General features: G+C 42.5%; 1 protein-coding gene and 1 long non-coding RNA gene across 2 annotated transcripts in view; one reads left to right on the forward strand and one right to left on the reverse strand.

Moving 5' to 3' along the window:
* The window catches only part of LOC310851138, a 39,506-nt gene extending 20,148 nt beyond the window's left edge, over positions 1 to 19,358 (reverse strand). Inside the window, exon 1 of the long non-coding RNA XR_014567588.1 lies at positions 13,910 to 19,358. This is a non-coding gene — a long non-coding RNA (uncharacterized lncRNA). The remainder of the gene's footprint in view (positions 1 to 13,909) is intronic.
* Positions 10,873 to 18,741, forward strand: FIBIN (fin bud initiation factor homolog). The gene has a single exon (XM_083752913.1). The coding sequence runs from the start codon at positions 12,620 to 12,622 to the stop codon at positions 13,268 to 13,270; it is 651 nt and encodes a 216-aa protein (XP_083609039.1). The 5' UTR covers positions 10,873 to 12,619; the 3' UTR covers positions 13,271 to 18,741.
* Positions 19,359 to 20,818: the final 1,460 nt, after the last annotated feature.

A 20,818-nucleotide genomic window follows, 5' to 3' on the forward strand; every position in this document is an offset into this window, starting at 1 on the left:
TTGAGAGATGCAAAAGTTGTGAAACTGTATCCAGTTAATGCATTCAGTTCTGTTGAACTTGGCGAACTTAAGTATGTGTGACCGGGTGTAAAACTGCATGCTGGTGTCTCGTATTAAGAGAGTCAAAAAATAAGGCAACAAATGCTCATATCCACCTAACCTATGAGCAAGTTTGCTGTCTGTTTTCTGGTCAAGCCTTGACTGTACCAATGCAGCACATTTTATGCTGAGTAGTTCTTTGGTATGCTGCTGGTACTTGAGGAATCAGGATCATAGAATGAACTGAAGAGGAAACAAATAACACAGAGGGAGGAAGAAGAGGAAGAAGAGGAGTTTGGATTTGATATCCCGCTTTATCACTACCCTAAGGAGTCTCAAAGCGGCTAACAATCTCCTTTTCCCTTCCTCCCCCACAACAAACACTCTGTAAGGTGAGTGAGGCTGAGAGACTTCAGAGAAGTGTGACTAGCCCAAGGTCACCCAGCAGCTGCATGTGGAGGAGCGGAGACGCAAACCCGGTTCACCAGATTACGAGTACACTGCTCTTAACCACTACACCACACTGGCTGGACCACCCAGTATGATGAATTATTACATGCTAAAACAAAAGGTCTTTTCAGGAGTATACTATATAAGCTATCTGAGGTACAGTATATGGATTCTGGCAATAGGTCCTTAATACCTCCCACACCTCATAGGAAACATACATGTGGAGATTTGTCTTTTGGCCCCATCCACAATGTACATTTTAAGCACTATGGTACCACTTTAAATAGCCATGGCATCTCCCCGCCCCAAGAATCTTGGGAAGTGTCATTTGTTAAGCACACTGAGTTTTGTCAGGAGACCCTTATTCCCATTGCAGGGCTACAATTCCCACAGTCCCATGGGGAAGAGGGATCGCCTGTTAAACCACCCAGAGAATTATAGCTCTGTGATGGGAATAGGAGTTTCCTAACAACTCTCGGAACCCTTTACTTCCCAGGATTCTGTGGGGAGAACTGTAACTATTTAAAGTGGTATCATATATATCACATATGGGGCCTTTTTGATGTTAAGGGTCTCTCTTCCCACATTTTTGCTAACCCAAAAGTCACATAATGATCTATCCCCAGGATAGGGAACCTCCAACCTGAGAGCCTCATTAGACCCTGCTCAGGCCTCCCGATTAGGCCCATGAGCCCATTTTGGTTGAGCATGACCCACCTATCCCAAACCTGATATAAAGGATGTCAGGTGTGAGGCAGGTAAAATACGCAGCTGAAAGGAGACATGATCCAACAGGTGTGTCTCTGATACAAACCTAGTCAAAATTCACATGACTAGAAAGTTGGCATGTCTGTAAAATGGGAATCATGTTGATCAACCTCGTAGAATTGTTGTGAAGGCAAGCATATTTATTTATTTACTTGTTATAAATGTGTGTGTGTGACCTATTAGAACTCAGCTATACAGCTGCAAATTAAACGTTTCAAATGGGTTGTAAAGTACAAATGTGACACTAGATGGTGACACTGAGCTATGCAAAATTCAATGTATTTTTCAAAAAAAAAATTTTAATTATAATTTCACAGCGTTTTTTATATGTGTGTACATTCCACCTTAGAGTCTTGCCCTCCCAAGGCACCTTACAAAATTTAATATAAAATACATTTTTAAAACCACCTAAATTTTAAAAGATATTTTAGTAGTTTTATGTTTTGACTTATCTTATTTAAATCACCCAGGGTAGTGGTGAATAAATAAACAAAAAAAAAATAAAAATAAAGACTGTAAAACACATTGCATTTTTTAAAAAAGCTAGATAAAGTAGTAGAACATTTATTTACTAAAATGGTTTTTTAAGGGGAGAACTGGGAATCCCCAGACAGCATTGCATTTGGGTACTATATATCTCATCCTTCACATTTATCTTCCACTGTAGTCCACTTATAACATTTGTCCAAGGTGAGGAGGGGAGAAGAGAATTGGCAGTTGATTAAGCAATGAAGTTAACTAAGATAAAGTTATGATCCCTGAAGGGGGTTGCTTCCTTGTCTCGGTATGTGTTAGCCATCTGTGTGTTTTTCACCTGCAATCACTTATAGCCCAGATGTTTTCCATTTTAGAAAATGGATAACTATGAGATTCTGAGTCTGTAGGAAAACCTCAGGCCAGAAGGAGAGCATATTGTTTATAGTTCTGTCCTAAAATTAGATTTGATTTAACAGTGTTCTTATCAGGCCAGATCAAGTAGTACAAAAAGTCTTTCAAGACACTTTCCGTAAGTTCATCAGTGATTTTTAAAAGAACATGTTAATGGCTTATGATGAGTAATAGAAGAATAAGAAATAATTTGCATCGTTTCATACATATGGGAAGAAATGATTATTCATCCACCTATTATTATTATTATTATTATTATTATTATTATTATTATTACTATTAGTATTTTCTTACATTTATATCCCACCTTTCTTCCAAGGAACTTAAGATGGTGTACATAGTTATCTTTCTCCCAATTTTACACTCACAGCAACTCTGTGGGGTACGATAGGTGAGGCCCAAGGTCACACAGTGAGCCTTGTGGCTGAGTGAGGATTCAAACCCTGGTTTCCCAGGTCTCAGTTCAACATACTAACAGTGGCTCCTTGATTGATTGATTGATTGATCGATCGATCAATTGATCGATCGATTATTTAATTTGTAGCGTTCTCTGAAATTCATTTTCAGTTACTCAGAAACATGCATGGAATTGACTGGAAATTCAATTCACCAAAAATTAAATGGGTTTAAGTTTGGCTGAAGACAGGCGATAGTAGCAGATTTTTCTCAATGGGAGTTAAAGGCAATTTGAAATAGAGATCGCTGCTTATGCTATGTTTGCTCATTCCACTTCTGCCTCTGTTAAAGAGGCTGCACAGGTTTTTCTGTTCCCCAAACATGCAAAACCTGCTTGACCAGGGGCAACAGTGAAACAGAAGAAGTATTTATTAAGCTAATTTCAACCCTCTTAAATATTGCCTCTTTCCAGGTTTTCTCTGTATTGCCCCAGTCTAACAAGCATAGCCTGCATGCAGAGACAGGCTTTGCCTTACTAACTGCACCAGAACCTCCAGCATGGAGGAAGCAATCACATTCATTTCGGATTGTGTCTCTCACCCTGTGCATGTTTCAACATAGTAGACCTTTGACTGGACTGATGTGCTTATAATCTCTTCTCTAAATAAGAAGCTGTATTATGAGGAAGAGACGTTGATAAGTGGTAGCACATGTTTGATATGCAGACATCCCTAGCACCTCCAAGTAGAATTGAGAGAAAACTTGCCATAAAACCCGAGGATATGCTGCCAGTCGTGTAGACAATACTGAACTAGATAGACCAATGGTCTGATTCCTCATAAGACAGCTTCCTGTGTTATACATAACTGTAGCAATTAACACTGGCCAAGACTTGCCGATCAGAAGGTTGGTGGTTCGAATCCCCGCAACGGGGTGAGCTCCCGTTGCTCGGTCCCTGCTCCTGCCAACCTAGCAGTTTGAAAGCACGTCAAAGTGCAAGTAGATCAATAGGTACCGCTCCGGCGGGAAGGTAAACAGCATTTCCGTGTGCTGCTCGGGTTCACCAGAAGCGGCTTAGTCATGCTGGCCACATGACCAGGAAGCTGTAGGCCGGCTCCCTCGGCCAATAAAGCGCGATGAGCGCCGCAACCCCAGAGTCGGTCACGACTGGACCTAATGGTCAGGGGTCCCTTTACCTCTACCTTTAAGAGATACAGAGGTACAAAGTAACCTGTTCTTTCCTCACTTTTTATTTATTCTATTAAATCTGTATACCACCCTTCATCCATAGATTCCAGGGTGGTTCAAAGCACTTTGTGCCAATGTACACTTTTGACTGAACGCAATGTGAAATGTTGAGGTATCCCTTCACCTTACAATAGCCCGTCCACAATAAGCACATAACCAACAGTCTGCGAAACGTGTGGAGCAATGAGTGTAGGATATCCAAGTGCCAAAACCAGGACTGATCTCCAGATGATTCATAAGAAATGTTTCTCACATGAGTCACAGATGAGAGAGAGGGAGGGGGAATGCTATGTGCATCAAATTATTATTTTGGAAAACGTTACTCCTGCTGTTCACATGGTAATGTGGTACCAATTTTTTGGATTCTGAATAGCTTGGCATCTGCTTCAGGGAGACAGGTGCTAGGTGAGAAAGAGAGCAAGAGATTGCAATTCGTTGCTCCACACAATAGCAGGACCAGAGCAACATGAATGGCAGAAGGAGGACTGAGTCAGCGACTCAGTCATGTCTAGAGGAGGGACATGGATGGAAATGACAGACGTGGCAGGTTACTAACCATGCAGGATGGTGGAGATGAAATGAAGCAATCCCAGGAGAAAAAGCAGATCAAGTGACTCACACTAGATATTGATGAAATGTCACATCAGAGTATGGTAAACAGGCTATGACTCTAATGCCCAGTTGGCAGTACTGGGTGATGATGGATGGTCTTGGGATTTGGTTGCTGGATGGGAGTCTCTGAGACAAGTTCTTGATAATGGGATCCAATAACTCAGGTGTAGCTAGCCTATGGTTCTCCAGATGTTGTTGGACTCCTGCTACCATCAGCCCCAGCCAGCACAGCCACTGGTTAGGTATGTGGAAGTTGTAATGCAGGAACATCTGGAAGGTTAGTCATCCCTGCAATAAACCTAAGTCCTGCAGGTCCTTACAAGACCTAGTTCAGAAGGTTAAAAGCTGTATAAATTGTTTCAAAGTACCTAAATGTATTTTTTGTAGCATGTTATTAGTTACAGAATTATTAACAGATACTGTATATAAATCCTCTAGTTCCTATTGTCATCATGAAGGAATCTTTCCCTCCACTGAACCATATATTAGTTAACCTGGCCCATGCTTCATTATTAGAAGTCAGATTTGGTTTGCTAAGCAAAGAAAAGGGCCCATGATATTTCACTGTAAAATATATTCTTGTTTGGTGTTCCAAAACAGTAGCTCAGTTAAGTCTGCAGTAGCAAAAAAGTTGCCAAATCCATAAAAAGTGCTGTAATGCCTTAAGACTTAACTTTCTGTTCCATCAAATGCCGCTAGTTCTGTTTTCTGATGTGGGATGCAGAGGGTGCAAATGGCTACTAATCAGCATGGAAACTTTCAGTCTACAAATACAGAAGCAATTCATATAATGCATTAACTCCCAGTGCAAGCTTGTAAAAATAGTCAATTGTACAAGGAAATCTGAATTCTCCGTTATATTCCACTCAAGCTTGAGAAGAGAAGAATAACACAGTGCTGATGGTGCTGAATGAAATCACTGTTGGATATAGTCATTAAAAAGCTGTGGAATGATCAACTGTGTTGAGAAAATAAATATAGCGCTGGCCATAGGTACAATCTCTTTGCCTTCTTTTGTTGACCTTCCACTATGTTGAATTTGATTATCATATTTGTTAAAGTAGCGGAGTCATTTTTCTTTATAGAACTATTAGTATTTTTCCATTGAAACCATATGTTTGGTGGTTATGTTGTTCAGTTGCAAAATGCATACCATTTTAAAGTAATTTGTTGTAAAAACACACAATAATGAAATGGCAGAATGAATCCATTTGGGCAGATATACTAAAACTGACTTTTTGGTCTATTAAAGACAGAGCTAGAAATTTAAGGGAAGCACTCAAGGATTTCATGACCATGCTGACTTCTCAAACTTTCTCACTAGAGACCAGAAGTCTTGCCCAAGAACCCCTACTTAGCTGATTTGTGGAGCACTTTGTTTTACACTTATAAACCGATTCCATTCCAGATTGTACCATTGTGTCTTGGCACTGTGAGGTTTACAAATGTTGCTGCATTAGGAAAGCATATTTTGCTGCAGGGTGGGTAAGCATGTGGAACAAATCAAGCATTACTAAAAGTCTGTATATCCATGGTATATAGGCTGATTCAATCTTAGGACATGATTCACACACAAAGCACTTAACTCCAGAGCAGTTAATCTCCCACAAAGATCCCATGGAAGTCTAAGGGATGAGTCCAGGGGCAGACACAGTTGGTGGCATGTAGCCAACCTGTAATTTCACATGTCAGAAAAACACTAGTTTTGATAGATCAGACTAACATAGGAACTCCCAGGCCTATTTCGATGTTGAGGAAATTCAGAAATCACAGGGAAATAGGAGCTGGCGGTTAGAGCAATCCAAACTATAGGAAGCCAGCATTATGGTAAATTATGCAAGTGTAATTTACCCCATTCTACATTCCATTCAGGAGAGAGGCTACTGCTGACTAAGCCAGCCCAAGCCTAGCAGAAGAGGGAAAAGCCTTTAAAATAGAGATTGACTTACACCACCCTTCCTGCCAGTGTAAATTCTAGGTTAAGTTGCTAGGTGACATGAACAAGTCAAACATAGGAATAGGGGTAATTCTTACCCTGTCCTGTCCCACCCTCAACCCTACCCCTACCATTCCACTCAAACACCCCTTTTTCAGGACTAAGCCCTGGCATATCTCTGGGTGAGCCTGGATGAGGGGGTTAACCCCCTTTCAGCCAGAGGCCCACCTATTCCAAACTCCACTCATCCCAGCGGATCTTGCGTTTGAATTGCTCCCTAAGTTAACTCATCTTTCCAGAGTGAATTGGACCATCTGACAGTGAGTCAAGCTCTACGCTTTGCCTTGTGTTTAATAATTCCACACAGTTTCAGTTGTTTCTATGACGGTGTCAGTTTCACTGTGTCTATCCATAGCAAACAAGGCTGCCCCACCCACAAAGTGGGGTAAAGCAACTGCCTTAGGCAAAGATTTTGCCACAGGTGCCAGAGATGCCAGCAGAGGTGGGATGTTTGGTGGCACTTCTCGTTTTGCCTCAAGCAGTGAAAAAGGGACACACTGTCCCTGATAGCAAACACAGTTAATAAATCTTAGCAAGGAAAATAATAGTATTTCTGATTGATCCATTCTATTATCCAAGCCTTGAGTATTCTCCTGAACAGCAGCAAGCAAGACCATCTGCCACTGGGGCTAGAAAGATAAAGCAAGAAGGATGAAACCGTTTAGGCTATTAGCCAGCATTAGAAACTGGAGACATTAAACTCTAGAGTCCGTTTATTCTTTTAAACACCAAGCCTCAATACAGCCTGCCACCCCCACCCCCCCACAACACCAACACAACATCAAACATGTGGAGCTCATTACAGTAGCTGGCAAGTACAGAGAAAAATATGCTAATCGAAAACACACAAACATAGATCTAGGAATGCCCGACAAATATCCTCCATGATCATCTCACCAATGATGTGCTCCAGTGCTGGCCATAGAAGTCATAGGAACACAAGAGTTGGTGGCTGAGAAATGATGCTGAAGGGCACTAAATGATAAAAATCAAGTGGTATAGCTTTCCCTGGACTTATCACCGCAAGTGGGAGACTGAGTGACTAAAATGCTATCTCCTATCAAATCTTCCTGCCTGTTGAAAACTTGATAGAAAGGTTTGACCTGGACTTCTTCCTTATCATAATGGGGGGGGGGGGTGTTTGTTCTTCATATAAAAACATTCATAAATGTAACCCTCCCACCTTAGTTTAAGGTGCTTCAGCCCAGGAAAACTGCTACAAGGTGAACAAACCAGACATTGTTATGTTTTGACAAGACTTGTATCTGAGGTTTCTATTTAGTAAATGTCATTTAATTATGTTATCTAATGGCACCCATAATGCTGTGGTGATCCAATGGTGATAGGTCTCAGGTTAATCTTTGGCTCCAATTGTTCTCGTGTATGTGTGTGTTATTGGTGAGCAATTTTGGATGTTTTTACTCTGTGTTAATGTTTCTCTGTAAGCCACTTTGAGTTCACCTTTCTGTTAAAAAAAAGAGCAATTGATAAGTATAATAATAATAATAATAATAATAATAGTAATATTGCCCTAAATGCCTGTGAGTCCTTTAGGACCTTATGGAGAGTAAATATATTCAAACACAGCCACTGGAACAGAAGTGTTTATTCTGAAGAGAAACAAAAAAAATTCCTTCCAGTAGCACCTTAAAGACCAACTAAGTCAGTTCTTGGTATGAGCTTTCGTGTGCATGCACACGAAAGCTCATACCAAGAACTGACTTAGTTAGTCTTTAAGGTGCTACTGGAAGGATTTTTTTTTGTTTTGACTATGGCAGACCAACACGGCTACCTATCTGTATTCTGAAGAGAGTCTTTGTCAAACTACCATGACTCTAAATGAACAAATGACAGAAGAGCAACACAGTCTTTTCATCTTTCCAGTCAAGAAGAACTGTTTTAAATATAAGGAAGCATGAGGTCACTTTTCCTGGCAGACGAGCACACGCAGCTTCCGCTGACTTCAGTAGCAACATCATGTCCTAGGAGAAAAGCTGGGCATCGACTTCACTGGTGTCACACAGGGGACAAACCAACCCCAACCGAGCAAATTTGGTTCTTATCTACTCCATTGTGTATGTGCCAGAAAAGTGCATTTGCATGATGTAATTGTGCATACCCAAACAGCTGCATGCTGGTGTTTAGCGTCCAAATCAGATATGCAGATTACTTTTTATATATATGCAGTATTTTCACACACACAAAGTTCTCAAGCGGTACAAATAACATCCATGAACATCTGTCTCCATTGGCAAGCAAATCTATATTGGGCTCTCTTCAAAGCCAGTCAAGGTTTAACAGAGCCTGGTTTAAACTTGGTCTTCCCGGGAATGCCTCAGAAGTGGAAGTGATTCACAAAACACTTAAGCCAGCTACTTTTAAACCCTGTGGAAATTGCATTGTAAATCTGAGCCATAAAGCAACACCCTCCTACAAAAAAAAAAATATTGTTGCATGCACACCTATTAATTATATGTGGGGAGGGGAGTGTTTGCTCTGAGGTGCTTATTATTTCCAGGAAACCCCATCAGGGAGATGAAGAATTCTAAAAAGAAAAACAACCTTCAGTTATGCCATGAGACCTACTTTTAGCCACCCACTCCTTATTAGAGCCTGCTGTGCCGTTCTATGAATTTATGTAATAGGCTAAAGAACTGGGCCTTTGTATTATTCCATGGTCTATATTTGTGCAGCTGCAGAGCTTCATGGGAGTCAGTAGTAGCAATAGTTAGCAATTTTATTGCCATAGGGATTAGACACTTTATCCAGGGTCCCACCATACTGGCGCAAAAATGTTTGGCACTCCGAGTCTTGAAAAGGTTCCTAATCTAAACTGAATGTAAGACACAACAGGTGGCTATGGCAGATGGGGAGCACAGAGAAACACTGAGACACTGCTGTATAAACTGCAGACTTAGCATGCCAGCTACTTAGCTGTTCTTTTCCTAAGTGCACGCTCCTCTGCTATTGCTCTGTTAGTCAAAGGAGAAGTGCCCTAGCGGTTCCCAAACATGTTCAAATCACAGCACACATTGAGCTTGCAGTCACTCTGGTAGTGCTGAACGCAATCACTTTGGTGGTGTTGGGTGATGTCTCAACAGTCAGACATCTCCACACCATGCAGCTATTAATGGAACAGGACTCTGCATCACATCTGCCAAAGGAACCTCACAGCGTGCCTGCTATCAAAAACAGAATCGGGATTAGCTCCACATGCTTTCAAGAGAACAGAGCTATGTCTTGCTTTCTCCAAGTTCAGTTTAAAAGGCGACACAAAAACTAGCTGGCTTTGGTAGGCAATGCATAGTAACAATTCAATTATAATTCTTTGGGGACGGTCATTGGTATCTCTTCGTGTGTGTGTGTGTGAGAGAGAGAGAGAGAGAGAGAGAGAGTGTCTGGCTATTAAGTCTCTAGTCACCTAACCCATGCGTTTGTTCTTGATGTCACATAACATCCATTTGATAGACACCTAAGCGCTTCCACTGTTTACCTATCATCACACATCCAGTCTCCTCCTATTGATCCATTGCCAGTTTTCCTTGCCCTGGTAGAAGAGATGCAGTTTCCTATAACCCATTTTCACAGTGAGTTTCCTGTGTCAGCAGCAGGTTGGGCTGAACTATCTTTGAGGTTACTTAAGACTCTATAATTCTATGAGTAACTCCTATATGGTTTTGTCTGCTCCTTTGTTGCTGACCTTTGTCCTTAATTGAGTTTCCGTACATTCAATATTCTAACCAGTCTTGGAAAGTCCAAGCAAAGGGTGAGAAATCAGTTAGAAATGAATGGGTTATGGAGGTTGCACAACTTATGATTCATCAACCTTAGAGGTGCTTAGCAAACCTTCTTTTCATAGTCCCAGGCAAACAACAAAAATATTATTGAACTTTTAGAGACCCATATACATGGCTGGTGGTCTGCATTTAACTGTGGATTCCACAACCCAGGAACCACCCATTAAAGGGCCTTGTCACATGTCAGCACCAACTGGGCAGCAATTGCAGTGCCATTCTGGACCATGTAAACTGGCAAAGCACTATTAATGTCCCTTGAGAACTGGGTCATGGAGAAGTTGATATGTAACTATCTTCAATGTGTGCCTTGTATTTCTTGGTTGTAGCACTACCTTCCACTAAAGTCTTTCTAAAACCATCCCATTTTGGTTTTGTGCTTAAGAATAAGTTCATGCATTAAATAATTGGGTGGCATTCTTTTAGGTCATACTCACGAGTAGATCAACTGAAATCCACGGACATATCAATGGGTGTATGATTTAGGGTTATTCTAGAGCCAATGGGATTAAGCTTAAAACCCTAAAACCCATTTGGTTGCATATAGATGGCAGCTTCCCAACCCTGCAACGCAAACTGTTTGGACTGAGCAACTTGTGCCAAACTTTCTCATGACAGTCCACCTACAAATTAAGCTCTTTCAAGCTATGTATAGTTACTGCCTTATTTTGAGGAAACAATTAAATCTTTGCAGAAAGCTGAAGTCATATTACTTGTTTATAAATGTTTATTGAAATGTTGTAAATTGGATGCTCAGGAACTTAATGAATGTTTCATTCAGCTCAGTCCATGGCAAGTTGCTTTACCATCTTTAGATTTAAAATCAAGATTGAGCCAACAAAAAATGATGCTCTGGGTATTTTAGATGCCACTTCCTTTATAGGAGGGAACTGGCTATGTAGATGCTGGAAGTGTAATACAGTACTAAAAACACCTCTTTGAGGCACATGATGTGGGCATGCCCTGTGGTGTTGGCTTTCTGGTCAGAAATTATTGTTTGTGTGAGATATGTTTTGGAGAAATCATTTATATTTTTGCAGTTGTTCGCACACTCTTAAATTATCTTCCTGTGATGTGGGAACTAACATATGGATAATAAATGTAGATCCTGCAAGGAAGGACAAGAAGTCAGCATCTACTACTCAGTTGTCTGAAGATCTCACACTGCCCTTTCCTAATTGCTGATCTTTGTTGAAATACCTACTACACATATTATTCCATATGCTGAAGTTAGGATTGATGGAGTATGGTTATTGTTAATGTCAGTTAGTGGTGTTTTTACATCTTTCTTCCAGCTATATTGGCAAAATAAAAAGACCTGTGTGTGCTTAGCTTCAGCAAGGTGGTGGCCATGTGTACCTTCAAAGGAAACCCTGGGCCAGGGTTAATTTTTAATTAAAAACTTGAAAAAGTGGGGCTCAGGTGAGACCTAGTCACACAAGCAGCTGTCACGTTCATCTGGAACCATGTGGCAATTGCTTCATTCAATTTCATGACATCACAAACCCCTCCTCCCCTCAAAGGGGTTGCAATCATGGTGTGGCATGTGCATGGCGCAAGACATTACAAAGTGCTCAGTACCCAACCCTAGTGCAAGCATCCCAAAACACTGCTGTTCCTGCAGATGTCTGTCTTCAAAATAAGTTGACGGGGCTTGCTTGGGATTTCTGCTGGAAATCTTGCTGGCATTCTCCCAGACTTTAGCTGTGCCTGGCATGCATTCTGCCTTCTTCAAGAGTAACTAATTGGGGATCTCCCCTCAATCCTTTATTTCTCCAACCGCTCCCCCCACCCCACCCAAGTCCAGCTTTCCACAAGGGATGACACTGTTGCTTTAACAATGGCACCGAGGTCTAAAGGCTTCTTTCCAAACTTGGCGTTTGGACTTTTGCAGAAGTGACGGGACCGGTGGTTGTAATTTGAGAGGGAGGGGGAGAGAGAAAGAGAGATCCTACGGCCAAAAGCCAAGATCCCGCGTTACCACCACCAATCCAGATGCAGCAGCAAAAGGGTAGCAAACCAAGCGGCTTCAGGCAGGTCTAGCTAGAATCTCTCTCTCTCTCTCTCTCTCTCTCTCTCTCTCTCTCTGCTTTTGCTCGCACGTTTCTTTACTTGGAAGCAGAGTGGAGGGAGGAGGAAAAACGTGCTGGAGGTGCATGGGGAACTTGGAGGGAAAGAAATAAAAAGCAACTCCTCCCTAGGGCTCGCTCGCTCGCTCTCTCCCCGCGCACACAGCTTCCCACCTCCAGGACTAGAGACGATCTCGTGGGGGACTCGAGAGATCTTTTTCAGGAGAAGCCCAGCCGCGAGCCCCAATGAAGCCCCGCGCGGAGGGCGAGAGGACTTGATCTCCCGCGCTCCGCCGCCGCCGCCGTCTGCCTTGGCCCGCCGTCGGGGAGCCGCTTCTCCGTCTCCCCCCTTGGCCGGGATGGGGCTGCCCCTGGGGCTTCGCCTGGTGGGGCTGCTGGGCTGCTTGGGCAGCGTGTGCCGCGGCTACTTCGACGGGCCGCTGTACCCGGAGATGTCCAACGGGACGCTGCACCACTACTTCGTGCCCGACGGCGACTACGAGGAGAACGACGACCCGGAGAAGTGCCAGCTGCTCTTCAGGGTGAGCGAGCGGCGGCGCTGCTGGGCGGCCGAGGAGGAGCAGCGGGCGGCGGCGGCCCCCGGCCTGACCCTGCGCGAGGAGCTCACCGTCCTGGGCCGGCAGGTGGAGGACGCGGCGCGGGTGCTCGAGGGCATCCGCAAGAGCATCTCGTACGACCTGGACGGCGAGGAGAGCTACGGCAAGTACCTGCGCCGCGAGGCCACGCAGATCGGCGACGCCTACGCCAACTCGGACAAGTCCCTGGGCGAGCTGGAAAACAAGTTCCGGCAGGGCCAGGAGCACGAGAGCCGCGAGGGGAGCCGCCTCAGCGAGGACTTCGCCGGCATGCTCGTGCACGCGCGCGCCCTCCTCAAGGACACGCTGGCCGTCTCGGCGGGCCTCCGGGACAAGTACGAGCTGCTCGCGCTCACCGTGCGCAGCCACGGCACGCGCCTCAGCCGCCTCAAGACCGAGTACCTCAAAGGCTGAGGAGGACGAGGAGGACGCCGACGACGACGCCTCCACTTGGGACCTTTCGCCGCCCCACAACAGCTCGCCAAGGCGCGGAAAGCCTCCGCGCGCGTAATTTGCGCGCTTTCCCTCCTGCTATTCGAAACAGCGGCTGTGATTTGTCAGTCATATAATCCTTCCCGCGTAGCACTTTGAAAGTGCAAAGGAACCCGGGAGGCGGTGGTTCTCCTCAGGGGACAGGTTGTTGTGGGGCTATATTAAAGGACAGCAAGCTGGCAATTAATTGGGCTGTCTTATTTTATTTGCCACCACGGAGGGTGCCATTTCTGTCTTAGGCCCCCAAATGGCCTGGAATACTTGTTTTGTTTTGCTTTTTAAATAATAATAATAATAATAATAATAATAATAATGCTTACAGGCTCCTGTGCCTTTCCCAGCTTTCTGACTTGCAGAAACTCAGCAGGTGACTGTTACATCTCTGTGTTAAAAGAACTGCACCTGTTGGGTTTCTGCCTGTCACACAGCTGTTGAATGCACATAGATCCTGTGGGTGGGGGAGAGGTGGCTTACAAGCTGGTTGTGTTGTGTTCATCCTCTGCTTTGAGGGTTATATGTAAAAGGGAGGTGCAAGTAATTAACAGGGCAGTTTATACCTGCCTGCTTGGAAATAAGATCTGTTGAGTCCAGCCAGCCATGCTCCCATGAAGGTATATATCAAACTGCAGCCTTGCTGGCTAAAAAAAACCCATTGGTGGATTACATATGCATGCATTTTCCAGATGTGGATATGGGGGCTGGAGTGTGACTTGTCAGCAGCTTTTGAAGCCTGCACTACTGCACAACCAAGAGTAGCTCAGTTGTGGATAACTGGGTTGCACAGCTATCCCACGAGTCTTATAGTATTTATATTATTAGATAGTCCTGGACATACGGGAAAACTTTGCAATCGGTCCCAATTCAGCAGAGTTAGGCACTCTGAAACCAGTTGTGGTCAGTAACCCAGGGAAATAAGTCACTGAGGCCAAAAGATAATGACTTGCTAACAGCTTTTGGACCTTGCTCTCAGCTTCCTCCCAACTGCAGCCAATTGTTCATGGGTTGTGTTTTCACAACAAACCTGTGAGGTAGACCACTGTTTGCCCCTTTTATATTGGAAGAGATGAAGCTGAGTGACCTGTCCAAGACTATTGCAAGGGTCACCCCAGGTCATAAGTCTTAATTGTCTGTCAACTTATAGTTGTTAAATCATGTTGCAATCCTCATATTCTCTGGACGACTGGGAAATCTGTTGCTCCTTACCCCCTTTTGTAAGCCTGTCAGACTTAATTAAGGATAGCTAAAGAGAAGTTTCATTCCACTCTTTCACAGCTGATAGCTGACATGGAGGTTTTTAAAAATCTTGATTAGTGATTCTGAGTATGAAATCAAGGAGTTATTTTAGGTTCCATAATCAGGAGCAGAAGGGTGTGATCTTTTGTAAACATTTCCAGAGAGGTAGCTGCAAACTTTTGTATGAGGCCTCAAGAGAAGAGAGTAAGTTTCCCATCCTTTCAGTGTGTGCTGGGAAAAACAGGAATTCAAATACTCATTAGTGGTTGTATGGAGCCAGAATGTGGAAACTATTTATTTGGCAATGTACAAGGGTGTGGTGTTCATCCATATCACACAAGACTGCAAGAATATAGCCTTCTCTCTCTCTCTTGAAATTCCCACCTTGTTACCATATTTAACACTTATCCCAGTCATAGAGTATGGAGAATACCTAGAGTAACAGCTTCATCATCTCATCTCTCCCATGCCGCCATCATCTCTCCTGTGCTACCTTTACTCAGTGCAAAATACACAACTGTGTGCTTAGTGTACTTCTGATTACATTCCTCTGAACTTGCAAAATTAGGTGAGCTGGAGCTGTGAACATTCTAATATCAAGGGTTTTGTTCTATCAAATATGGGTTTGTGTCTTAGGCACTTTTTAAAACAAGTGACAGTCTTTAAGATGCGAAACCCTAGGGCTTGCCTGAAAAACTCTGCCAAACTTGAAGCAGTGACTCCCATCCTTTTCCTCCTCTTTCCTTTTGTGCAAGAATTGTTTTAAATTCTGTAAAAGGATTTAGCGTAGTTGGAAGCTACTGTTGAGTCTAGCTTGGCTCCCTCCAGGATGTAAATTTCCTGCCCACTGGGAGACAGCCCAGCTGGAATGCCAGCCACAGTGAGAGATTGGAATCTGAGCCATCCTTCCCTTCATCGAGAGTTCGAACTTGCCAGATCTAAATATAAAAAGTAATTGCTATGGTGTCCGCAGAGTGGTTTTCTAGTGGAGCTGTAACATTTTTAAAAAAACATTTCTTCTCTTATGTGGAATGGCAGTGCTCCATACTAAGGGGCAGTCCTTAAAACCAAAATAGGGCTTTCTGGCAACATTACTCCAAGCTCAGAACAGGTAATTTTGTACCCTTTGAAAAAAAAGACAGGGGAACGCTTCCAAGTAACCTTTAAGTATAAAATGGAACGGAGGTAGTCAGATTTCCACTCTAAAAGAAGGTGACAAATCCCGTTGACTCTTCTTTTGCACCAGGAATTTCAGGTACTGTACAGGTAAACAATAAGAATTTAATTCCTCAGGCTTTCAGTGGATGAGAGTAAGGCTCCTGGAGCCAGCAGGGCTGAAGAAGACTTTCTTTCTATTTCAGTGTGTAGCCACCTGGGATATATGAATTCCCAGCAGTAATTTGACTCCAAGTAGCAATAGTCTTTTCCATTGCTGCAAATCCTTTCCCCTTTCTGCTACATCATCACTATCACCACACTTCTTTCCTCTAGCTGCTCTGTTTCCTAATTGCTTGTACTGTAGGGATTTCACTTGCCATGTTTAACAATAAGAGGTGCTCTGCAATTGCAGTGCCTATGACACAGTTCTGCAGAGCTTAGGTATTTGGAAATAACTGGATGTATTGTGTACAAGGGGGCTGTTTTGTCTGGAATAAAAGGCATTCCTAAGACATCTGTTCAGATACTAAAATACTACTCTCCATCTTCTGTACTTTCATAGTACTGAATGTAACATGTGCTTGATGGAAATTATTGATGAATTTGCAGACGCTCTTACCCTCCCAAAAATATTCCAGTCTTCCAGCCATTTCATTACCTACATCTCTCTACAAGAAAACCCTGCTGTGGGTTCTGTGCATACTTACTTGGAAGGAAGCCCCATTGGACTCAGTGGGACTTGCTTCTGAATAAACAGCTTTGTGCTGTAAAGACCACAGGATTCTTTACCAAACACATCTCAGTGCTCTCAGTGCATGGTTCATTCCTTCACCTATTCCTTTTCCTAGTACCTTGCATAATACTAGCCCTTACCTGATTCTGCTCTTTTATCAAGTATTGGAAGTACCTTTTCAAGTTAGCCATTAATTCTATATATATTTATTTACATGTCAGCTTAGAAGTAAAGGGCTTTTCCCTAGGAGAGTTGAGTTTAGGATTGCACTGCCACCCACCTAACCTGGAAGTTAAGTCCCATTGAATTCAATGGGGCTGGCTTCTGAACAGAAAAATACAGGATTGCACTGTAAGATAACCCTTATATCAGAAGCTAGCTGGCTTTCCTTCTGTCATTGGCAAGTCAACTAATTAACCTGGGCAGTGCTCAGTCATCTAGTTCTGAAACATGTTGTGATTTCACTAGTGACTCTTGAAGGATTGCTTGTGAATTTGCAGGCATGAGTGGTCCAGCAATGGTTTGCCCCATACCATGTTCATTATGTGTAAACCAGCACCACTGGTCACATTGTGCTCCCGCTTGATTGAACAAAAATCTATAAGGGCCAACCCCAGGCATCTGACTATTCTTACCTATGCTTGCATTAGTGAGAAACTGGCTATGTGTCCTCAACAATGTGACAAAGCAGTAAGAAATCACATAATGAGAAAAATATTATAATACTGGATTATCCAGAAGCAGGCCTACTTTAGCTTCATTTCCACTGATACCCTAGAGAGGTATGAGACACCCTCTAATAAGAGTTTGCTTTTCAGGGTGGTATTTATTAAATTTACTATTTCTTGAAAGTATACATTGTAAATGGTATGCAACAAATATACATGAAATCTTGACATATTAAGTTAAGCATTCTAATATTTAACAACTATTTTGTATTCCATTGTGTATCTTTAATAATGTATTCTTATTTGGACTTTCTATTGCTGTTTTCAACCAGAAACTGCCCCCCTAAAAAAACACACCCCTAAATACAAATTCAACAGCCATATGTGGATAAAACAAGGAGTCTTAAATCCACACTGATGTGTGTATATGTGGTCACACATTTTGCCCTGGTTTACCTTTTGTTTTCTCATTCACTCAGATATGGGTATGGCCCACAGCTCACTTCAACCAGCATGTGAAATTGGCATGGGTTGCAGTCCTGTGCACACTTACACAAGACATAAGATCCATGGTATGTGTGCTTATAATTTATACATCTTGTTATATCATGAAGTAGGCTGCAGTTAAATTGGACTGCATTCTTCCATATAGTTGGTCTGTTGGGCTTAATCAGCTTAACCGTGCAAATTTGCAACTTTAGTTGTATTCCTGGGACGCAAACAGCATTTTGCTGAGATTATTCCAGAGCAAGCAGTTTGTAGCTCAAACTAAAAGCTGTCATTTTTCTTTCTGTTGTAATAAAAAACAGGACATTTTGTATGGTCACCTGCAAACCAGTAATGAGGAAACACCCATGGGGGCCAAATGTGGCCCTCAAGGACTTTCTATCTATGGAACTCTCCCAAGACCCTACCCCTTTCTGACCCCCAGTGTTTTCACTTGGCTGGAGGGGCGGGTTGCCCTTGAGCTCCAGTAATGCCTCTTGCTTGTCTGGGTGGAGAAGGGCATGTGTAGGCACCACCCACTTTCATCTTGCCGCCACCCACCACTGGCCCATGGCCCATGGAAGGTTGCCCAGAAGGCAATGTGTCCCCGGGCTGGAAAAAAATTCCCCACCCTGCAGACATGTGAAATGCATGCAGAAGCTGGAGCCAGCAATTATCTATGTGTGTGACCACCTGAATAAGGATTATTTCTCCCATTGTTCTGTTCACAGTGTAAGGACACATTTCTTTTTATTCCATAATCTTATTTCTTCTTTTATAACAACACCAGCTCCTAAATATATTTCTCCTCCTCCTTCTAAACTTATTTCCTTGTGAAACTGTCATGTAAGCATGCTTAGTATTGCAGCCTAAACCTGGTTAAGTTTTTTTGTTCTAATACACCAGTAACTTTCATGTTGCCATACTTTTGCTAGCTTTTTTTTATCAAAAGAATCATTTGTGCCCCTAGACAATAGCAAAAGAGCATGGTGGAGAATTGGTTTTGATTTGATTTTAATTTCAAATGTTCTATTTAATTCAGAATCAAAGTTAATATGAGCTACATTTAAGAAGGAATACTGTCTTTGTATGGTTCTAATAAATATTTAAAGAAACATGTTGAAGTCCTGTTTTGGAGGGCATTTTAATTATGTCATTCTAGTAGTTTCCTTTGCCCCTTCGACAGCACTGCAAAAATCTGAGCAGCAACCCATCAAGGGGTTTCTTTCATTTAACATAAGATTTAATTCAATTTGAATGTAAAAGTTTCCAAGCCAATAAAGTTTTTTTTTTATAAAGTAGTGCTTTAAAAATACAGGCCGCTTCCAGACTCAGTATTTTGGCGCTGGGATTCAATTACATATCCGCAAATTCAGATTGCAAAATTAAAGTGGATTTGGTTCTCTAGTGCAACAAACCCATTGTTCCCAACCCATCATTTGTGGTAATGAAAATGATGGTAAAATGAATTGGAAAGTGTTGAATAGCACTAGCTCCCGTTGCTCTAACCCAGCGTCTGCCAACCTAGCAGTTCGAAAGCATACCAACACAAGTAAATAAATAGGTACCACTGCCATGGGAAGGTAAACGGCATTTCCGTGCACTCTGGTAATCATCACCATGTCCAGTTGCGCCAGAAGCGGCTTAGTCATGCTGGTCACATGACCTGAAAAGTTGTCTGCAGACGGACGCTGGCTGCCTCGGCCTGAAGTGAGGTGAGCGCCGAGGCAGCCAGCGTCCATAGTCGCCTTTGGCTAGACTTAACTGTCCAGAGGTCCTTTACCTTTTTTGCTATGATATAACCTCTCAAACTTAGTTTTGTCATGACTACTGTTTCCTTTGTTTCAGTAGGACATGATGGTACAGTGGTACCTCGGGTTAAGTACTTAATTCATTCCGGAGGTCTGTTCTTAACCTGAAACTGTTCTTAACCTGAAGCACCACTTTAGCTAATGGGGCCTCCTGCTGCCGCCGCACCGCCGGAGCACGATTTCTGTTCTTATCTTGAAGCAAAGTTCTTAACCTGAAGCACTATTTCTGGGTTAGCGGAGTCTGTAACCTGAAGCGTATGTAACCTGAAGCATATGTAACCCGAGGTACCACTGTATTGCCAAACAGCACTGTTCCACCTACATTTGTGTTCACTGATGAGCACCTTGTCTCAAAAGTCAACATTTTGTTTTGGAAGATGAGTTACCAAGGATCCAGCAGACCAAGACAAAGTGCACTTGAAAGTTTTCTGCTGACACTTATAATTAGAGTACAGCATTCCATTTACACTTTGCCTCCTTTGGCTAATCCTTCTGCAATAATAGTACACTGTAATAAAATTGATTGATTACAAACATTTACAGTTCTGTTACAATGATAATGAATTTTGCCATTCCTTTGGTTATAAAAGTATCAGACTTCTTTTTTTAAAAGTTCAGAGCTCAGAGCATGAACTTTTTTCTTTCAGCTTCCTGAAAAACAGTGGTAAAACATGAGTGTCAATTTACTTAAGTGTCAGGACTCTGGCCAAAATGTAACTTGTAAATTCTATTTAAAGAAAATAATGTTGAACTCTTGGCTTTAATCCATCCAATGGTTTCTTTAAAAAGCCAAAGTTTATTCAAATCCTACAGAAACCCCTGATATGATTCAGCCAAAGTCAAGCACACTTAAAACCTATGTATGTTTTAGAGAAATTTAAGTGCATGTTTAACCCTTAATTCCAATAGTGACCACCATTTTTGGTTTAACTATGCTGGAAGCTGGGCTATGTTTGATACAGCAAGAAGATGATCCTCTATTTGGATCTTCTCTAGCAAATTGCTTCTTGATAGGAGTTAAACCCAGTATTCTGCAGCCTACTTAACCCTTTCTTCCTATGCCAAAGGCACACATTCAGCATCTCCCATATAAAATGGCACTCTGAGATGCTTCCAAGCAAACCTGATCATAGTGCCATTCCATTGTTAGGTCATATTGATATCATGGTCTGTAATCTTTTCAAGTTTACACAGAATAGAAAAGGGAGATGTAGAGATACCATACTTGGCAGTTGCTACCATTAAAATAACACAGTAAGGTGCATTATAGGTTTCACACTCTCAAATACCTTCTTGGAAATGCCAATGACTTCAATGGGAAGCAGTAAATATATCTAACTGTGACATGTAGTTAGGAAAGAGCTCAATATAACTATGATGG

Source organism: Podarcis gaigeae (assembly GCF_964106915.1).
Source record: "Podarcis gaigeae genome assembly, chromosome: 1".
In the NCBI taxonomy this organism is placed as follows: domain Eukaryota; kingdom Metazoa; phylum Chordata; class Lepidosauria; order Squamata; family Lacertidae; genus Podarcis; species Podarcis gaigeae.